At 44.9% G+C, this 19,246-nt stretch overlaps 1 protein-coding gene and 1 long non-coding RNA gene across 5 annotated transcripts in view; one reads left to right on the top strand and one right to left on the bottom strand.

Moving 5' to 3' along the window:
* Positions 1-19,246, top strand: part of FRMD4A (FERM domain containing 4A) — a 289,877-nt gene that overhangs the window by 184,413 nt on the left and 86,218 nt on the right. For all 4 annotated transcript variants that reach the window (XM_075024704.1, XM_075024703.1, XM_075024702.1 and 1 more), the window contains exons 3-4: positions 2,818-2,912; positions 10,588-10,680. In XM_075024704.1, coding sequence (XP_074880805.1) covers positions 2,818-2,912; positions 10,588-10,680 — 188 coding nt within the window. The remainder of the gene's footprint in view (positions 1-2,817; positions 2,913-10,587; positions 10,681-19,246) is intronic.
* LOC142029745 (uncharacterized) lies at positions 5,211-15,157 on the bottom strand. The gene is made up of 3 exons (XR_012650007.1): positions 15,128-15,157; positions 8,035-8,110; positions 5,211-5,298 (listed from the first exon to the last, which is right to left on the bottom strand). It is a non-coding gene; the product is annotated as an uncharacterized LOC142029745 (long non-coding RNA).

Raw genomic sequence — 19,246 nt, 5'->3', positions numbered from 1 at the left:
TTTCAGGTGCTGCTCCTCACTCGATACCTGGGGCTGGATGCAGCAGTGCATGGGGCAAGGGATGCTGGGCATCACTTCTCCATGATGTGGCTGGACAGCAGAAGGGGATTTTGCCCCTTGTCCAGTGACCCTTGTGGCAGTGCTGGCTGGCTGGAGCCGAGGGACCCATCACTTCCCCATGTCCACGGGCAGCGTGTTTCACAGCAGCCATTTATTGCTCTGTTCTGCTTTCTTGCAAAGTATGAAAGCTCAACCTATCCCCCCCCAAATGCTTAACCCAGGCTTGACAAAATGCTGCTGTGTTTGAGGCATGTTTTTTCCTCACCCTTCCCCAGCCTTGCCATCTCAGGTGGGACACCCAGCAAGGTTTGCTGATGGCTCGCTTCCTTGCTTGGCAGCACAACTGCTCATTTATCCAATAACAGAGTCACCCCAGAGAACTGGGAGCTGGGCAGTGCCAGCCACGCAACACCACACCTGCAGTGCACGCCATCATGGGGGTGCCCAGACTCACCTCCACCAACTGCCCCCAGTGACTTTGGGTGGGGGGGGGTCAGTCCTGCCCTTCCCTACACCCGTCACTGGCCATGCATTCCCACCCCTCTTCTTGTGGTAGCACTGGGCTGGGAAGAAGTCTCTTTCTGGTGCAGAGAGAGTTTGGCCTGATCAGGAGAGAAAGGAGCATGGAGGCTTGGGCTGGGGTGGGGGAAAAGCAAGACTTAGGCTCTCAAACTGCATACTGACAGGCACAAAAACCCCTTCCTCTCTCTCCTTCAAAAGTTTGTGTTTGTTTGTCTGTTGTTAAGCTGAAAACTCATCCAACACCCCCCAGTAAGTACCTGCACTGAGCCTATGTATCTCTGAATTCACCTGGCAGTCTTATGATGCTCTTTGCCACATTATCCAGGTATCTCATAAGCCAAACTGCAGCTTGTCCTTAAAATACTCCAGCAAAGGGAGGTTCATCTTACAGGAGACAGGGATGCTAGGAACATCCATCCCACCCAGCACAATGCCAGGAGAGAAGTACCTGAGGAGTCTCCAAAGAGGCTGGTGTAGCTGGTGTGCTCTTTGCTTGGGTCCCTGAAGGGACTCAAGGGGACAAAGGACACGACCACAGCTCCACGCCTGGTCTACTCGGCTCTGAGCACCATTCGGAAGCTAGTTCAGGAGTCTGTGACAGGCAATGCAGCAGGCAATGTAGACATAGCAAAGACTCCAACGGTTGTGCCTGAGAAGTCTGACTTGGGAGTTAAAATGAAACTAGCTGCATCCCACCTATTTGTTATCTGCCAGGCTGTTCCTCCTACACAGCAACTTATCTCGTATTCAGAGGCTGCTTTAAGCTAGTGCTGCTTTAGGCATGGCTATTGCTTCTTTCTTTGCTGGCATGACCTAGAAACCACCCTTGTGTTGGGTGCACAAAGGAACAGTACGGACATTGCTGGTAACTGCACTAGGACATAGCAGGGAGATGGGTGGGTGGAGGACAGTGTAATGCTCACATGAATGCCAGGGAATTATACTTCAAATTTGTTTCAGCTGTGTCAGATACTATGACAGTACTGGGTTTATGGACATCTTTAGAGAGAGGTTGAGAATCTTACGAATCTGTTTGGGAATTAAGTACAAATCAGGGGTTTTTTTCAATACAAGCTATGTTTGTATTTACAGGACAGAGCAGCCAATTAGGACAGCAGGATTCTCAGGTCCCCACCATCCATTTTCTGCACAGCATCATCATTTCATCTCCATTTAACAGGTTCACATCTGGGGTAACTCTGACTCAGCTGCTTGGTAGACTCATTGGGGCAGTCAAGCCTGCAGACAACTTTATTTTCACCGAGGCTTGCAGCACAGAGATTTGTAGACCAAATCCTTATGAGCAGTCACCAGGGAACATTGTTGGGATCTCTGACCCCAGCTGTGCCAATGCTGCTGTAACCATTGCAGCTCTGGGATCTGGGGCTATTACAGGCTGTGGGATCACAGGCTGCATCTGCCTGGATCCTTTGTACCCCTGTTTTCTACCAGTGACAGTCAAGACAAGAGCTCTGTTATGGCCAAGACTTCAGTAGTCCAGTAGGAAACACAGGAGCTCAGCAGAGCTGGTGAAAATTCATAGAGGCAGGAGGACGCATTAGACTTAAGAGTCAAATAAGGTTTTGCAGAAAAGGTGGTCGTGCACTGTCCTCTGTATGGAACGAATAGTTTCTCTGAGCTTGGCTTTTATGCTTTTACAAAGGGTATTTTGAAAGCGTGTGTTACTTTCCTCTCTTTCCTTCCAAGTGCCTAAATTTGAGGATATATCCTTATCTCTAAATGACAAGCAATACTGAATGGGAAACTATTTTGTTCTGTCATTTACTTCTCATTTGGTCCTGTCACATCCTATCTTTTGGCACTATGTATTTTCTTAGTGTTATGAGCATATATGTGTGCTCTGTGTGTGAGAGTGGGTGTCTGAAATGTGTTTGCAAAGGTCCTTGATAAAAAGCTTTAACAACTAAAATTATCAGAGAGGCATAAGTGAGCTGGTCATGGTAGATCTAAACACTGGCAGGTGGCAGGTCATCTGTCTGCAGAGACATTAAGCAATGAAGAGGTCAGAATCGACAGGTTTTTAGTATTTACCTAGGAGGGAGACTATTGCTCATTTCAAGCAGCTAATGTTGCTTGCAGATTTGGCTCAAACACCAGAGGGAACATAAAAGCAACAGCAGTGGGATACCTTCAAGGATAGCATTTCCCTCCAGAAGCACAGTGCAGTTCTATCCAAGTTCTCATTAATCACTGTCTTTCATTCTTGTTTTCCAGCCAAAGCTTTTGGCCAAGGAGTTGCTTGACTTGGTGGCATCTCATTTCAACCTGAAGGAGAAGGAGTACTTCGGAATTGCATTCACAGATGAAACGTAAGTGCAAGAAATTAAAGACCTAAGAGGCAGCTCTTAGATTACAGGAAACCTTGGCGGTTTTGTCCTAAGCAAAATGACCAGCGTAGAAGACCTGTGTACCCCAAGGTCCTAGACCAAGGTCTAGGGTGGCATGGACCTCACATCAGAGTCTGTCTTGTACTGCCTCTTCTTCAGGGGGCTGGAGGCCTCTCATGGGAAATTAAGCATGGCGAGAGGTGTATAAAGGCAGTAACAATCCCTTCCTAATCCCATGTTCAAAGAGTTGGTGTCATTTGGCATTGGTAAAAGGTTAGCTTAAGCTCTCATGGACTTAAGATCCACTCGCTAGTTCAAAATTATTACCAGATTGGCGGAACTGTTCAATTAAAGTGTTAATCCATTTATTCACTCATGCAGGCTTAAAAGTAATGCTAAATTATTTCAAGAAAAGAAATAAAAAAACAACCTTATAAAATTATTCTATTATTTCTGATGTTTTAGATCCCAGATTAGAGTTTCTTAAAAAAGGGAAAGAAGAAAGTGTGGGAAAGGAATGAATTGCTGAATTTAACATGAATGAAAAGCATTTTTAAATATAAAATTTCCATTGTGGAAAGGATTTGACCTTTCCAGGAATCACAGAACAGCCTTATGGCTAAGCTAAACCAAAAGATGGGACCCTGACACTGCAGTCACCTCAGGCAATGTTGGTTGTTGAACCCCAGCTCCTTGAGTCCCAGTATTACCACAAAATTTGAGCTTTTGTCTCAAGACAGGCCATTTCTACCCACTGTTTAAAAGGCAAGTACAAAATTAGCACTGGAGAAACATTAAAGGTCTGCCAAATGCTATGATTAGTCCTAGTCTGTGACCTCTCAGTCCTACTGCACAGTCCCTGGTACTTTTTTCCAGCTGCCTGTTTTCTCTCTGTAGTTAGACAGTCCTCAGCATATGAATTATGTCTTGTATGCGCACCCACCATACTCCACCTTGGTTTGCAAGAGGGGGCTTTTTTTTATATATATTAATCAGGAATAGGCTTCCCGCACCTATATTGTTTTTAAAAAAACAGATTTTCAAGCCAATGCTGTGTTCCCAGAACAGCTGAGTCAGCAGTATTGCTGTCATAAGCCAGCTCCACTCTCCTGCTCAAGTGGCAGGGAAATGTAAACTATCTGCTGGAATAATGATTTGGGATCAGGTAATCAGAGGCTGCTGGATAATTGCACAAACATATCTACGTTCATCTCGGCAGCGATCACCCCTCTAGAGCCAGTTCCTTTGGCAAGTGCCTGCCTTGGGCAGCCTGAGGCCATCTCAGGACACACCTCCCAGGATGGAGGAATGCTTAGCATCAGACACGTACAGAAGCAGCACCCAAATCAGAGGAGATCCCAGAATCCATCCCATCTCACTGAGATGAGCAGCTCAGCCCTGTAGGAGATCTCCAACCCAACAGAAATTAATGATACTGGTCCTCAAAAGAGGAACAGCAGGAGGCACTGGCAATTTATAAAGCAGGAGGAGGATATTGCTCCTCACCAAGATGTTATTTCCTATTGGAGAAAGCAAGTTACTCTGGGCGCTGCCTGAGGGGTGCAGGGAAGCCATGCAGGGAAGCCAAAGCAGACTAAGAGATGAAAATGTTCCCTAGCAGCACAGGTTAAAAACAAGAAACACATGTCAGACTGCAACCAGATAGCAGCTGAGCAAGTCCCAGCTCTCAGCTCAGCTGAGTGGGCACAGGGCTCCCCTGGGAGTGCAAGGGAAGCTAATGAGGAGGTGTCAGCAATTAGAGAGAGCCCAGCCTCCCCTGGGGCTTCCAGGTTTAACACAGAACAGCATGAGCAAAGATCTGGGTTAGTGATGGGAGGAAGCACTAGAAGCTGACAGAGGCTGTCGAGGCAGTGCTCAAAGATGTGCAGCAGATGCAGATGGATGCGCACTGTCTAGATGGGATTTCAAAGGGTGAGGTGATGGCACCCACTCACTTGGTCACCCTCTTGACCTGTAGTCAATGTGGAGCAGAGTGCATTTTAGGAGATTCTCAGCCAGCCCAGATGAAAAATTTGCAGACACCCTCATTAAACCTAGTAAATGCAACCCAGAAACATGCCAGTAAGTCCTAGCTGATATGAAGCTTGGTCTGCAGCTCTTCTGCTGTCCCATAGTGAGTCTGACCTTTGCACTGAGGCTTCTTCAGTGCTGTGAAAATAACCTTGACAAAAATATTTCCTCTTCAGTTGTAAAAAGCTTTTCATAGAGTTGGCACAAACAGCAGTTGTTTTATTTGACTGAATACAGCCAAAAAAATATACCTGGGGGGTTGGGCTGTGCCTTGCAAATAGGTGTCCCATGTCACTTTCAGAAGATAAGCTGGGCTGTCTATACCACAGATCTCAACCTGCAATGTGAAATGGAAGTTTTAAAAAAATCCTTCCTTCAAAAAGTAGGAAAACCAGTCTCTTAATGTGTGTTTGCAGAGCACCTGACACAGCCCTATAGCTGATACAGACCAGGCACACAAAAATAAACCCTTTAATTCTGTGACGCAGGCCCTCAAGGATTTCCTTCGCTTCACTCTTCGCTGAGTTTCCATGTGCCTTACTTGAAGGGAACTCATAACCAGCTAAAACAGAACAAGCCTGGTTCATAAATGTAGTCTGGGGTTGGCTAAATTGCAAGTTTAGAAAGAAGAAAAGCCACTAAAGTATTAAATCAATTCTTCTATTTAAGAGTAAAAGCTCTGTGAGAGTAATTTATTTAGAAATGGTTTGGACTGGGGATTTCCATTCATTAGTTGTGCTCTATCATGACAACCTAAGAAGAAAATCAATAGGAACAACCTTTGCGTTGGCAACTTAATAGTTTCTTGTGATAATATAGGGTCATTACTGCATTCAGCATGACTAAAATTAGATTGTCAGACTATTATGGAGGAGAGAATAACGCCTCCTATTTTAATGATCATAGGAACGCTTTATGGTGTGAGCCATTAACTGTGGGAGAGCACAGGTCAAAAGGGTGTCCCTGTACAGCACGTGGGGCCAAGCTTCACATGAAGCCAGAATAGCTATATGCTGGTTGATTCAGAGTGAAAAGGAATGGGGAAAGGGCTTTTTTTTTTAGTTCAGCTGATTATGAATCTCCGCTAACCGCCCTTTCCCTTGGCATCAGCTCTTCCAGCATTCACTGAGAGCAAGTGGTCAGGATTACCCTTCTGTTCATTGCAGATGCCCCATCTGGGCCACGGGCAGGTTTTCCACATCCTTTACTTGTCCTTAGACATGAGTCACCTGCTCCATGGAGAACTACCAACTTTTGCATCCCACAGCTCCCCCTCTCCGTGGGTCCAACCAAAAGCTGATCCAAACCCTTTTGCTCCCTCGCCAGAGGAGAACCTGCAGAGCAGCTTCTTCAGCTAGCTAACATATAGGATACAAACTGCAAGGCATTGAAGCCCACATTATTTGTGTTACGTTTGTGCTAGAGACTGTACTAATGTGATAAGGTGATGACAGAGAGTGCCCTTGCTCAGCCCAGGATCCTATGGCCAAGGGGGTGGCAAGGGAAGAACAGGGTACTACTCTTCCCTGGAATACTCTCTCATCTCTGCGAAGTGGGGGGAAGCCTATTCCCACCCTGCAGCCATGTGGCAGAGCCAAAATGAGGGGCCAGGTGTCCCATGTCCTGGTTGAACAGCCAGTCCAAGGGAGGGTGCAGCTCTCAGAATAATGTCCTGTTCTGGCGTTAGACCAGTTCCTTTGTCACCAAGCCCACTGTTTCGCAAAATCTGTGCAGTTAAACTCACGTAGCTCCTTGAGACCCTTCAAAAGTATTTCTGTTGAAGGGTTAAGACCTTAAACAAGAAAATCTGTGAGCTTAAGGGAGTTTTTGTTTCTGTCATGATTGATGGAAATGTAAAACAGTTTATATGGTTTCTATTATGCGAATCGGTCTTTGTCAATGTCCATTCAATTCAACATGAGTTTGACACTGAAGGGGTGTGAGTAGGTTTATTGGTCTGAATACCTTTATAACACAAATCAATGTGGATCCACTTTTCAGAAAACTGGACACTAACCAGTAAAACTATATAAACAGAACCACCTGGAGGCAAAGTATTCATTGATGTATCACTCTTTCCTGAAAGCCCTGATAAAAGAACACAGAACTACTGCATGCAATCGACAATATGAACCCTGGGCACCAAAATCTATACTTGGTCTGTGACCTAAATGGACCCAGTTTCTTTTCCTAAAAGCAATTATGTGTTTGTTATTGACACACCAGTTTAACTGCCAACATGAGTACAACCAACAGAGAAAAATGATCTGGCTTCCGATATTCAACCTCCCTACAGGTCACCCAAAACTGTTTGCACCATTTTTTGTGAATACACTGATACAAATACTCAAATGAACAAATCAATGGTGATAATGAAACAAAAGCTACTTTGTGTTTCTAAATTGAACCGTGAAGGAAATCCAGCTAGACATAAGTATGTATGAATGGGATCCCAGTGCAAGCTGCCTAAATTGGTCCATGAAAACTGTCAGGATTACTACATGCCTAGGGTTATATGCCCATACTTTTCTCTGTCTTACATGGGATTGTGCTCCATGAATAGTTCTGCTGAAGACAGGAAGACAGCTTCCAGAGCAAAGCACTTTGTGGTGTAAAACAGCATTGGAGTTTGGCTCCCTGATAGACCACATTCACAGGCAGATGCCAGTGACTGTTCACTGCTGCTGTTCTCTACATGCCACACATGCACGCTTGAAAACAAGGAGTTAGGTGACAATCTGCAGTGCAGAAGCCCTCAGTGATGAAAGATTGTAAGTGGTAATTGAGTACAGTGAGCAGTTAGCTCCTGGCAGTGATTTAAGTGACCTTCCTCCTCTGAAGGAGCTTTGGATTTAAGCTCCATGCAGATGAGAGTAATGAAACTCTTCAACCCCAAAACTCAGTGGCAATTAAATGCGTTATTCAGTACGCACAACCGTGTACTTGTGCAACATAAATGTGGAACCTGGTATGCATATGTATATGCATATATTCTTTTCATACTGATCATATCGAACAGTTTCTCAAGTCAAAATGCAGTTAAAAGAGCAAGTCTTTTCAAAATAAGAAATACCTTGAAGTGAATTATTGTTCTGTGCACCATGGCTTCTCAACCCTTCGTTGTACATGTTAGGCAAACCCAGACATTTCTGTTGAATAAACATAGAGTTAGACAGTAAGTTCATTGTCAACAAATCGGTCTCGGTGGGAACCAGTGTGTAATGCCATCAGCTGCTGGTGGTTGCTACTTTGGTGATACAAATGCAGCTGGACAGGTTCAAGATAGGATGTCAGGCTTAGTGTGGCTTTTCCTTGCTCTGACAGTGTTTTGTACTTTGGCCTACATGGTTAAATGCTCATTTTGTACTTTGGCTAGGAATGGGTGAGCATGTCTAGTTTCAATCCCCATGCATACGGTTAATTTCAGCCTTTCTGAGTCCTGTTAAAAGAAACATAACAGCACTTCAGGACAAAAAAAAAAAATAAATAGGAAAAAGGACAGATTTCAAGAAAGGGGATACAGCAGGAAATGTGAACGCCTCTGATTTTTGGGTGCCCAGGCTGAGAATCTTTCAGTAGGGCTTATTTTCTGACAGCCTGGAGCATCTGTCTTCTAAAAACCAAGCCTTGTGAAAGTACATATCTGTGCTGAACAACAGGGCCCAATGCAGGGATCTGCACTAGCACTGGGCGACTGCATCCCAGCAGCAGAAATGACAGAAGGAGACCCCATCATACTGCGTGCCCAGCTACGCAGCCTGCCGAGAACAAGACCAGTTAGCCCCTACACCCGGCCTCATTATTATGGCCATCCTCACCCCTGATCCCGGGCAGTGTCACTGCACAGCACTGTCCCAGGCTGGGCAGACTTTCCCTCAGACCACGTACTGAAAGAGAGCCATATGAAATGACTAGTTGGGCTTGAAAATCTGCATTATGTCACCCCTTTCCAGTAGCCATGCTGCTAGTAAGTCTGTGCCTCTAATACACAGCTCAGGCTGCCCTTTACGTAGAGAAAAAAAATGAGAAAAAACTTATTTAAAAACTTTATCTAGAGAAAAAAATGGCTAAAAGTTAAAATATCTTGGAGAGAAATATACAGGTGTCTAGAGCAGGGGATAAAAAAGGGTTTGATCCTTTTTGTACACCAAAACATGTCCAGGGATGAGTTTGAAAAGTCCCCAACTCCACATGTATCACTTGTACCTAGTTGAGACTTGGTACTCTTGCAAAACAGATGCAAAGGCTGCTTAATCTGAATGTCTGACTTCTATATGGCAAAATTTGAGGTGAGATAGCTTCTTTATAAATGTCTGATCCTGAACCCACTGGAGTGATGAGTGGAGCTCACAAGTAATTTTGAATCTCTTAGATCTCTTCTCAGTTGCCCAAACCACACACACTGCTTAGGAGTAATGGACAGACCCTTGTGAAAGCTGAGTATGTTTGCTGACGAGGTACATTGCTAAGACTTGTGGCAACCTTAAAACTTAATTTATCCCTTATTTTTAGACCAAACCTTCCCCCCCCCCCATGGAAGGAAGAATTATTCTTGAGGATTAGCATAAGCTGGCAAATAAGCAGTGGAGTAGAGCTCAGGACATCTGAGTTCCATTTCCTGCTTTATTTGCTGCAAGGTTGTCCCCAAAATCTTTTCAGTTCTCTCTCCCCTTGCTTGTCTAGACAGCAGAGTACTGAAGGCAAGGGCTGCCTCTCCTTCTGGGTGAAATCTGGTCTGACTGAAATCAATAGCAACACGCTCACAGGATGCAGCCCCAGCATCACTGAAGGCAATGGCAAAATTCCAGCTGGCTTCAGTGGGGCCTGAATTTTACCCTATGTATTTCCACAGTGCCTAATTTAATGGGGCCTTTATCTCAGCTGGCGAGTGAGATGTCCCTGTAATACAAATAATGGTATTTATAAAATACCTCTCACGCGCGCACAGCACTCTACAGTGTGGGGAACGTGACAAAGAACAGAGCTCCTGCCCAGGAAAGCTTCCAGCAGCAAGGCACGAATGGATAAATTATAGGAGAAAATAATAGCGACAGGTACCATCTAGGCAAAATAAAAGCAGCATGTGGTAATTGGAGCTGGAACGCTTCATGGAGCAGCTGTTTTTCAGGAGCTCTCTGAAGGAGGAAAAACGAAGGCTGGGCAAACCTAGAGAGGCTATTGCAGGCATGTGGGTGGTAAATAAACTGTCTGAGGCTGTAGAGTCAGATTTAGCCTTGAGTGAAATATTGCAGGTGTTGTGGAAACTCTTAACAATAAGGATTTCTAATGAAAATCTTGACAGACTTTTAATGATATGACTGCTCCAGGGGGTTGTAATAAAAAGGTGAAGCTCATGAGATTTTGGGCTGTCCTGCCTGCTCAGTGCTACCAGCTTTCACCCTGACAGATTGAACTTTAGCAGTTCGATTCCCAGACTGAAATGTTGCCAGAATGATATCGCCTCCACTCCTCAAACATTTATTGTGTGTTTTTCAAATATCATGCAATAGCCGAGGGCAAATAGCATGTGCTTCAGTTCACCTTTTGTAACACCTCAGAACTCATTGCCTTGAGTAGTGAGAAACCTCTTTGGTGCCGGGTTCAAAACTGTTTCTTCTCTTGACAGGGGACACTTGAACTGGCTTCAGCTGGACCGCCGGGTGCTGGAACATGACTTCCCCAAAAAGTCAGGACCGGTTGTTTTGTACTTTTGCGTCAGGTAAGTGCATGATGGCAAGCCCTTCCCATGGGATACAGCTACAGACAACCTGTTCCCTAGGGGCCAGGAAATGAGGCTGTCAGTTTCTCACACTGTAGGAACACCTATGGACAATCAAATACTTTTACAGAGGTTTCTTTGAGCTCATTGGCTTTGAAAACTCTTCTCGCACAAGTGTAAATAAGTAGTAGCCACGCTAACACCCATAGCTGCCCACAGAGAAACCTTGTGTGAGGGCAAGATCAGACGTTATGTCTTTACACTTTTATTTGTGGGTTTTGAACTCCTGGGAAGTCCAAGCTGGGTAGGGCTGCAGAACAAAGACCTCTTTCTGCCAGGATAACCAACCTGAGCCAGCCACCTGGAGGGAAAACACTTGCTTCCTTGCTGGCGAGCCATCTATTTCCTCTGGATTGTGCCCAGGGTGTGCGTTATGTCAGGGACCAAATTAATCCCAGTATAGCTGTGTCGTATTTGCCTTCTGGACTCAACCACATAATGGTATAATGAATTACCTGCAAATAGCAAATGATGGCATTTTATGGCCATCAGTTGGCTTCTGCATGGGCATAGAACATATTCATAGACTGGACTGGATCAAATTAGAAAGGTTTTAACAAAGATTATGGCAGTTTAGGAGAATTTCTCTTCATCTGGGTATTTTGCAAGGAACTGTCAGTGTTTGAAAGCCACTAGAAGCTGCCGGTGCTCTTGGATACACAGTGTCTTTGCCTCCAAGGGAGATATTTTCTGAGAAGGCAAATTTGCTCTTGCAGCTTTAAAACACCCAGAGAAAGGCTGGGGTTTGGGATGGCATATGTACAAAATTAAGTTGAGGGTTTTAACTTACTTTTAATGGATAGCTCATGTCTAGAACTAGCCAGTGCAGTGTTACTGTGTCTTTCTGTTAGCCTTTCCACTCCAGTGTTATATTACATCTGACATTACTCTCATTCATTCCACAGTACCCACAAAAAATGAAGACCTACTTTTGAGTTTCTTCCTGAGTGAAGCTTTTTTTCCCGGCCAAGTGATTGTCATTCATTTAACTTCAATTACAAGGGAGGCTTCTCAAGAGAAGAGACTCTTTGCTCTGTTATGTCCCTATATTTAGTGGTGGATATATCTTGGATGGACAAAACAAGGCTGCACAAAGCCTCATGACTCCAGAATTGGCCTGCTGTCTCCCAAGAGAAGAGCTTAGTCTACCTTTTGGGTGCTTCAAACCATAAGGGTAGATCCAGAGCTGAACATTTTCAGTGTATACAATCCAAATCCACCTGTCCTTAGAACTACACAAAACTGTTGGTGCTCTTCTGCAAAAGTGTTAGACTTCTAGGCAAATTTAAAAAAAAAAAAAAAAAGAAAAAAAGAAAACATCAAACCATAACTCATTAAAACCCTAACTCAATCAAAACACAGCAGCTCTATTATCAAGCATCTTGCCTAGGGGCCAAATTGAAGAGTCCATGCTAGGACAGAGACCCCATGGAAAGCAGGAAAACCTCTGACTGAACAAGACCTAAGCACAGATTTAGGAGTGGAACTGCTAAATGTGTGAAAGTCAGTGCTACTTAGCCATTCCCATATTCATTTCAAAGACCACTCAATAAGCATAAATATTGCCATCTGTATTGTTTTATGAAAGTTGGCAGCACAGTGGAGACAAGTTATTCTAGCAGGATCTTAGCCAAGAGACATCTTAGGACTATGGAACCATACAATAGTTACTAAATGAGTGACCTCTCCTGTTCTGGAATCACAATCCATAGGGGAAATCCATAGGGGAAAAGTCAGCATTCAGTGTCTGAAAAGTGACTGTGTGAAAACCAGACTAAGTATGGGCTTATACTCTCTTTTTGTGGTAGTAATGAGTGGATTGTCACACTGAGTTACAATTTGAATTGGAGTGGAAGGCCAGATGCCTCAAGAGTTAGGAATGGGCATTAGCTTACCATGTCTTTTCTGTTTATTTCCCCTGTGGATGTCGGATGCTGGCAAGAAGTTGAAAAGGTTTCCCAGCATGTAAAGAGTTCCCATGTCGATCCCCAAATCTGATCTGAGCAGAAGGCAACTGGAGAAGAAATTGACTCCAGCCAGCTGGCTGAAGTTGGAAAGGCCCCATGTATCTGTTACCCAGCAGTTTCAGTTTTGGCTTGGGAACTACAGCAAGGGTTGAAGGAACGGTTGTGAAGAGACCCACCCATAGATTTGGTCTTATTTTGATAATCGGGGGATGCACAACAGCTTGCAGAGCCATCCATATCCATGCCATAAACAGAATGCTCCCTCTCCCCTGCTGCCATGAGGTAGAAAGCAGAGATAATTAATGCTGTACCATACCTAATCACAAAAGTCTTAATTTTTAAGGGACTGGGTGCCCATGACACCTACTATATCATTGGTAAAGGCTTGCCTGTATTTGCATATACCTTTCTTGCATTACCTCTCCCAAGCATTGCAGCTGAGAAAGATAAGGTTGGTCCTGGGGGTCCTAATTGGGGAGATAGTAACAAGTAACTGGATGTGCCAGATGTTCATTACAGAGAAATCTGTTTACTGTATCAGGATTTAGTAATCATGTGGGTTTTTCCCTCTAGTCAAAGTAAATGTACAATTCAACCACACTGGGTAACTACTGAAGACATGAAGCTTCAGGCAAGAACAGTAAATGGTAGTTTGTGAAGAGGAAAACCTACAGAAGAACCATTTTCACCTTTTATGTGACCATCAAATTGTTTTTACTCTTAACATGCCTGCAGCAATGTTGATGGGCAGCATGCCCACCAAAGATGCCGTAGTTTTTAGATTGCTCTAAAAGTACATTTAAAGAAAGCATGCCTTTTTAAGCAAAAGCTTCTTGGAAAAACCATGCTGAAAATAGGAAGTTTCACAAGCTTTGCAGCGTGAAATTCTCCTCCCTTTTTTAAATCTCTTCAGCACTGTTGAAGCTTCATCTTTTGACACACATTTCCTCAGGGTTTGACATTGTTGAACATTGATGTCCAGTGTCTTTACTCTCTTCCGTAATCAAAGACAAAAAATTTGACAGCACTCTATCAAAGAAGGAGGATTTTAGAAGTATGTTCTTAGCATTAGTTCTGAAGAAATAGTGTCTGCCGTTGTACATTTGCACAGCTAACTGAAGCCTCTCTGTCTTCAGATTGTCATCTAGTGCCACTGAGAACAACATAGGAATCTAGGAAGCAATCAGAACTGCTTGGGCAGCTGTGAACTGCCCCATGGCTATTCTTGTGCAATATTTTTTTATGAGACTCTGCTAATACCCATTTATATAGCTTTAAAGCCATACATGAAAGCAAGAGGGAGTGCCATGTGTCTTGCAGGGAAGGTGGGATGTCTGGCAACAGGATGGGAGTGATGCTAGTTCTCATCTTAGAATTAGCTTCCCTGGTTGGCTTTTTAAAACCCTGGTCACCTTAGTTGTTGGTGAAACTCATTCCCTGCCTCAGAGGGTTTACAGTGCAGGTAAACCAAGTCAGATGAGAGTCACAGCTAAAGTCCAGGAGAAGCAAAGGATGGAGATGAAGGAAGGCGGGATTGCTTGACTAGTTGATTTTACGGTGGTGTTTTGAGACCAGAAGAGGACAGCAAAACTGTACCTCACAACATGACCTGCATGGTAAAGGGCAGGAACCTAAGTAAAGTGTGGAGACCCAGGCAACAAGGAGGTCAGAGGAAAACAGAGCTAGCAGGGGTTCAGGTAAAGGTTGTTATATTTTTGGCAGGGAAAGAAGCATTTTGCTCTGACTCACACAGGCAGAAGGAAGGCAAAGTTACTCCCTTTGTGTAAATCTTTGAGGTGAGAGAAGACCAGGGCATAGACACCCTGTTTGTTCATGGAAAGCCAAGTTGGCCAGGCTTTGCAGTGAATTCTCATCTTCAAACAATGGCCTTGTGGGATTAGCAATCCTTAGCCAGGGAACCACCAGCATGGGTCTGATCTCTTTATCTTCTGGATGTTTGTCATGCTGTTAATTTATATGAACAAGCTCAGCAAATAGAATTAATTTCACTGGTGGATCTTTTCCCAGGAATGAGTATATGTGTTCTCAGGGTAGCTCCACTAGCTAAACAGTGACAACTCACTGCAGAAGTCGTCACGCTAAATCAGAACATCTCTCACGTGGAAAGGCTTTTCTTTCAGAAAGGCATGGAAAAAAATGTGAAATAAATCCTCAATACTCAAATACCCTGTGGGGCAGAGTTTGTATCTATGGCCTGGCAGGATTCCCACAAAGGAATGCCTGTATCCAGCAACGTCTGGCATGTGTTCATACAAACTGGCTAGGCTAAAGTCAGCATGGGACCCATGGGGGCTCAGGACTCTCAATATTGAGGCCAGATGTTTTGCCAGGTTGCCACAGTTACCACAGAACAAAGTGGCCTTAAATAAGAGACCAGCACTGAAACACAGAGTACAAACCTCATGCGTATCGTTGCTTCCTTTAACCTGAAGGAACATAGCTCTGTGTGCACCGGTGGTGGTCCAGGTCCAAGGCAGGTGGGGCAGATGCGCGAGATGGGACTGACCATACCAAACCTGAGATGTTTACCTGGTAGACGGGTCTATGTCAGGCTAATTAGCGCAGTCTTCCCATATAACCTATGGAAAGAAATAAGCACTCTTCAGGAACAATTGATCTGACTTATTTTAGGTGACTGCTTTGGAATTCAATAAGTTGCAGTCTAAAATATCTATGTCTCTTCTCTGACCTCAGTCCCCTGCTCAGAGGTAGGCATCTACATTGTAGCTACCTCTTTTCACCTGATGAATCCCCTCTGTGTGCATCAAGGGCAGCTATAAATTCAGAATATTATTTCAAACAGGGCTGGTGCAGCCAGGGTTGAGGAGGCATTTCCCATCTACAAGGCTTTGCCTGACTACCTGAATGGAATTGGACCAGATTTCAGCTGCTAATGAGGCCGTATGCTATTTTAGTTTTTCAGCCCTCCTTTATATCCAGTCTTTAAACCTATATTCCATTAGAAAAGGACTAATGTTAAAAATAAAAGAAGCAGGAGACCGTTTGGAAACAGTTGACCCTGGAAGGGAGACAGTGGTTGCTAATATGGATTGTTCGTAGGGCTAGATGGACCTTAGAACTTGTTGCTGAAATGGATTGCTGCCTCCCACATTAGCCAGCAGACATGTATGGGGTGCAGATTCATGGCATCCTGCTCCCAACTTCCCCGACTCACTCATGTGGTGATCCCAGCACACCATGGGTGTGTGTGCCACTCACTTCCACTCAGCTTCGCTTCTCTCCAAGAAATTAGATTAGCAGGTGGTGATGACAGCAGCCTGCTGTGGCAGGAAGAGCAGAATAGAACCACACTAAATTAACCAAAGCAATTTATTTGTCTTGCACGTAATGGGCTGTGTTTCTCCATCCACAGTTTTCCCCACCAGAGAGGGGTATGTGGCACTCCACTGCTTTGCTCCAGGGAGGGAATGAGGAATCACCAGCTTCTGTCTCTCCCCTCCAAGGAGGGAGAAGGAGCAGCCCTCTCTCTGTCCCATGGTGTGAGACGGGTTTACAGGAACTGGGGAGGGAGGCCGAAGGAGATTATCAAATACATCTGTTTTGCAGCCAGGGGAGATGGAGAGAAGTGGCAGAGTTTGGTCTCACCCACTGATATGCTTCATCTCACCTACTAGCACCCAGGAGAAGATGCTGGGGAAAAATCATATATACACAAATTGCTCTGCTCGTCTGCTCTTCCCTGGTCTGCTGCAGACCCCTCTGCAAGGGGAGCTGCAAGGAGGGCAGTGCTGGACCCCACTTTGCCATGGAGCTTGATCATCCCAGGACAGTTCAGGGAACTGCCCTGAGATGTTTCAGCATCTTGGGGTGCTCCATCCTCATCCTCATTACTAGCCATCTCTTCTCTGAGCTCCTTCCAGCTATGCTGTCTCCCTCACCTGCTCTCACTACCGGTACTGAGCTGGTAATTCCCCACACCAAGCTCGCAGGCAATTTATGCTACATATAAGGGGAGACAAAGAGCCATATCCCACTCACATTATATTTCTACAGCTCCATGTACTGCCAGGGTGCTGTAGAAACAATAGCAAAATATCAGAATATGAAGCCTGCCAAATCAACCCAGTCCAACCAAGCTGCTTTCAGGGATTCCCATGAGCTGCTCTGTCTATAAAGTCCGGCGAAACTGTGCCATAACCCAGATCTATTCATACAGCATGTGTTTTGCTGGTTGGTGTGCATCAGCTATGCGTACGCTAAGCAGGAAGATCTCAAAAGCCAGCAGCCCTGCAAACCCCCTCCTCCCACCCAGCCACAGTGTATAAATACAGCCGCTCAGACCTTGTTTCTGCTGGAAGACAAGGCTCCCTGCAGACAATTTATTGCAGCCTTCTCAGGGTGGCCCCCTGCTCTGTTCACCCGCGGGAAGGTGTAATAAATTGCCTGCGGGGAGGCTTTGCTCCTCAGAGTCTCTTTAGAGATATGAGAAACTTCTGTCCAGTCAGAAGATTTACTTGTGCGAAAACTGACCTTTGCTTGAGGAAGGGAACTAATGGGGCTCTGCTACTTAGCACACAGCTCTGAGCTAAGCCATCCATTACACACACTTCTTAATAGCAGTCTGGCTCTTGAGTCCCATAACATCATTTCTGTTTTCTGCTTAACTGGGAATATATTTGTATAAGTGAGCTGTGTTTAGAGAAGGGGATAAGTTGTTTTTCCTTTCCATTCAGCCACCTGAGGGGGAAGAAAAAGCAACATTCTAAAAATTTGTTGGTTTGAGCCATGTTTTGAATGTGTTGATGCTGGCAGCATTGTCTTGCCTAATTTTGGGAAGCATTTAGACAGCATGATAGGTACTATGCAGAAATGATGGATGCTGTCAGTGTAGGATTTGTACCTAATTTGGATCAAGCAGCAACAGCTATGTCAATGCCTACACACAGATTCTCTGACTGGGTCAAAGTCATGCAGACATTGTTTCCATTTTCATTGCAATCTGTGCATTTATACCTTACACCAGTGGGTGTGATTTGCTGTCATCAGTGAAGGAAGCAGAAAGGTCTGCTGTGAGGGGTCCCATTGCTGTGGCATTGAACAAAGGGGTAGAGCTAGTGAGTAAGTAAACCCCATGCCAGCTTTCACACCCAAATCATACCTTCATGTGCTGCTAACAACATGGTGGAATGGCTGGAGGGATTTCTATTCCTAAAATGGTTCAAGATCCTCAGATGAAAGATGCTCTACAAATACTGAGGGATGGTGTTATGCAAGACAGTGCACCCAGGGAGTTACCTCTAATAGCCAAGACGTCACTCTTGGAAAGGATCAAAGAGCAGGAAAGAGCTGGGCTGGTGCTCAGGAGAGTGTGGGGAAATTCCCCTGGTGACTGAGGGAGAGGAGGGTAGGAAGGCAGTGTGCTGCTTTGATCTGGTGACTGCTCTCACCTCATGCTTGGATGGATAACCACATCACTCCAAGCCAAGAGGAGCTGCAGCAGCCTTTTTGTACAAAGATGCACTTCTCCTGCAAGCTAAGCTCCATGGAACATTTCAGGGGTGGAGCAGTTTGCATAATATATTGAGCTGACTTGCTGCTTTTATGGCTTGGTCAGGCCTGGTTCCCCACCTGGTGAGAGCGCAGAGGACTCACTGTACTGAGGTCAGTGCCTTTCCAGGTGATGCTTGATGCTGTAACCAAACATCAGGGAGGAATGTGCCTGCATTACCGCCTTGATTCCTTCCCTTCTCTATGTCAATACTGGAGCACTTGGCGGTTTGCAAAGACTCCCAGGATGTACAACCTGGAAGAGAGGAAGAGAGCTGGTCACTATACATTCCAAAGCAGATCCCTTAGTATTTTTTACATGGAGAAGATGAGGCGTAGGAATGACCAAATATCCCCAAAACACATGGTTTTCCAGGAGCTCAGTGGGCCAGCCTCTTACAGACACTGAGAAAAATGGATGCGCGGTGGGTAAAGGTGCAAACAGCTTCATAGTACAGTGCAGCCGATGGGGAAAGAGAGACAGAACAGGCTCGGGTTAAACGATATCCACAGCTTTTTTGTTGTTGTTAGCTGCAATTCCCTGTATTTCTGGAATCACATTCACCTCCAGTTTTGTGGCTTCCTTGCAATGAGGTAAAAGTTGACATAGGTCTCTCTTGCTGCGTCCTGTCCCCTGCATACCAATCCCAGGTGCTGGGTGAGGGGGGGCCTGAGCATGGCACAAGCACCGAGCACAGGACATGGGACCAGAATAAAAATGAATGCAGAAGGGGAGGTAAATGGAGCTTTTTAGTGCAGCTGATTTTCATTCCTGGCTGATTACTTAACAGGCCAATTATTTAGCATGACCATTGTCTGCTTTAAGTGTCAGCACATAAAAGTGCGCACCCATGACTATTAGCAAACAGGGCTGGAACATAAAAGGAGCTCTGTAGCCTGAGCTGCTCAGAATACTCATTTAGCATGAGACACTGGACATAATGACATCTGCATTTAAGTCCATTATACCGATGCATGTGATTTTTCTTTTCCTGGTTAGCAAATGGCCT

The sequence above is a fragment of the Buteo buteo genome, chromosome 4 (assembly GCF_964188355.1).
Source record: "Buteo buteo chromosome 4, bButBut1.hap1.1, whole genome shotgun sequence".
NCBI lineage: Eukaryota > Metazoa > Chordata > Aves > Accipitriformes > Accipitridae > Buteo > Buteo buteo.
This window is presented reverse-complemented; position numbering and strand designations above follow the sequence as displayed.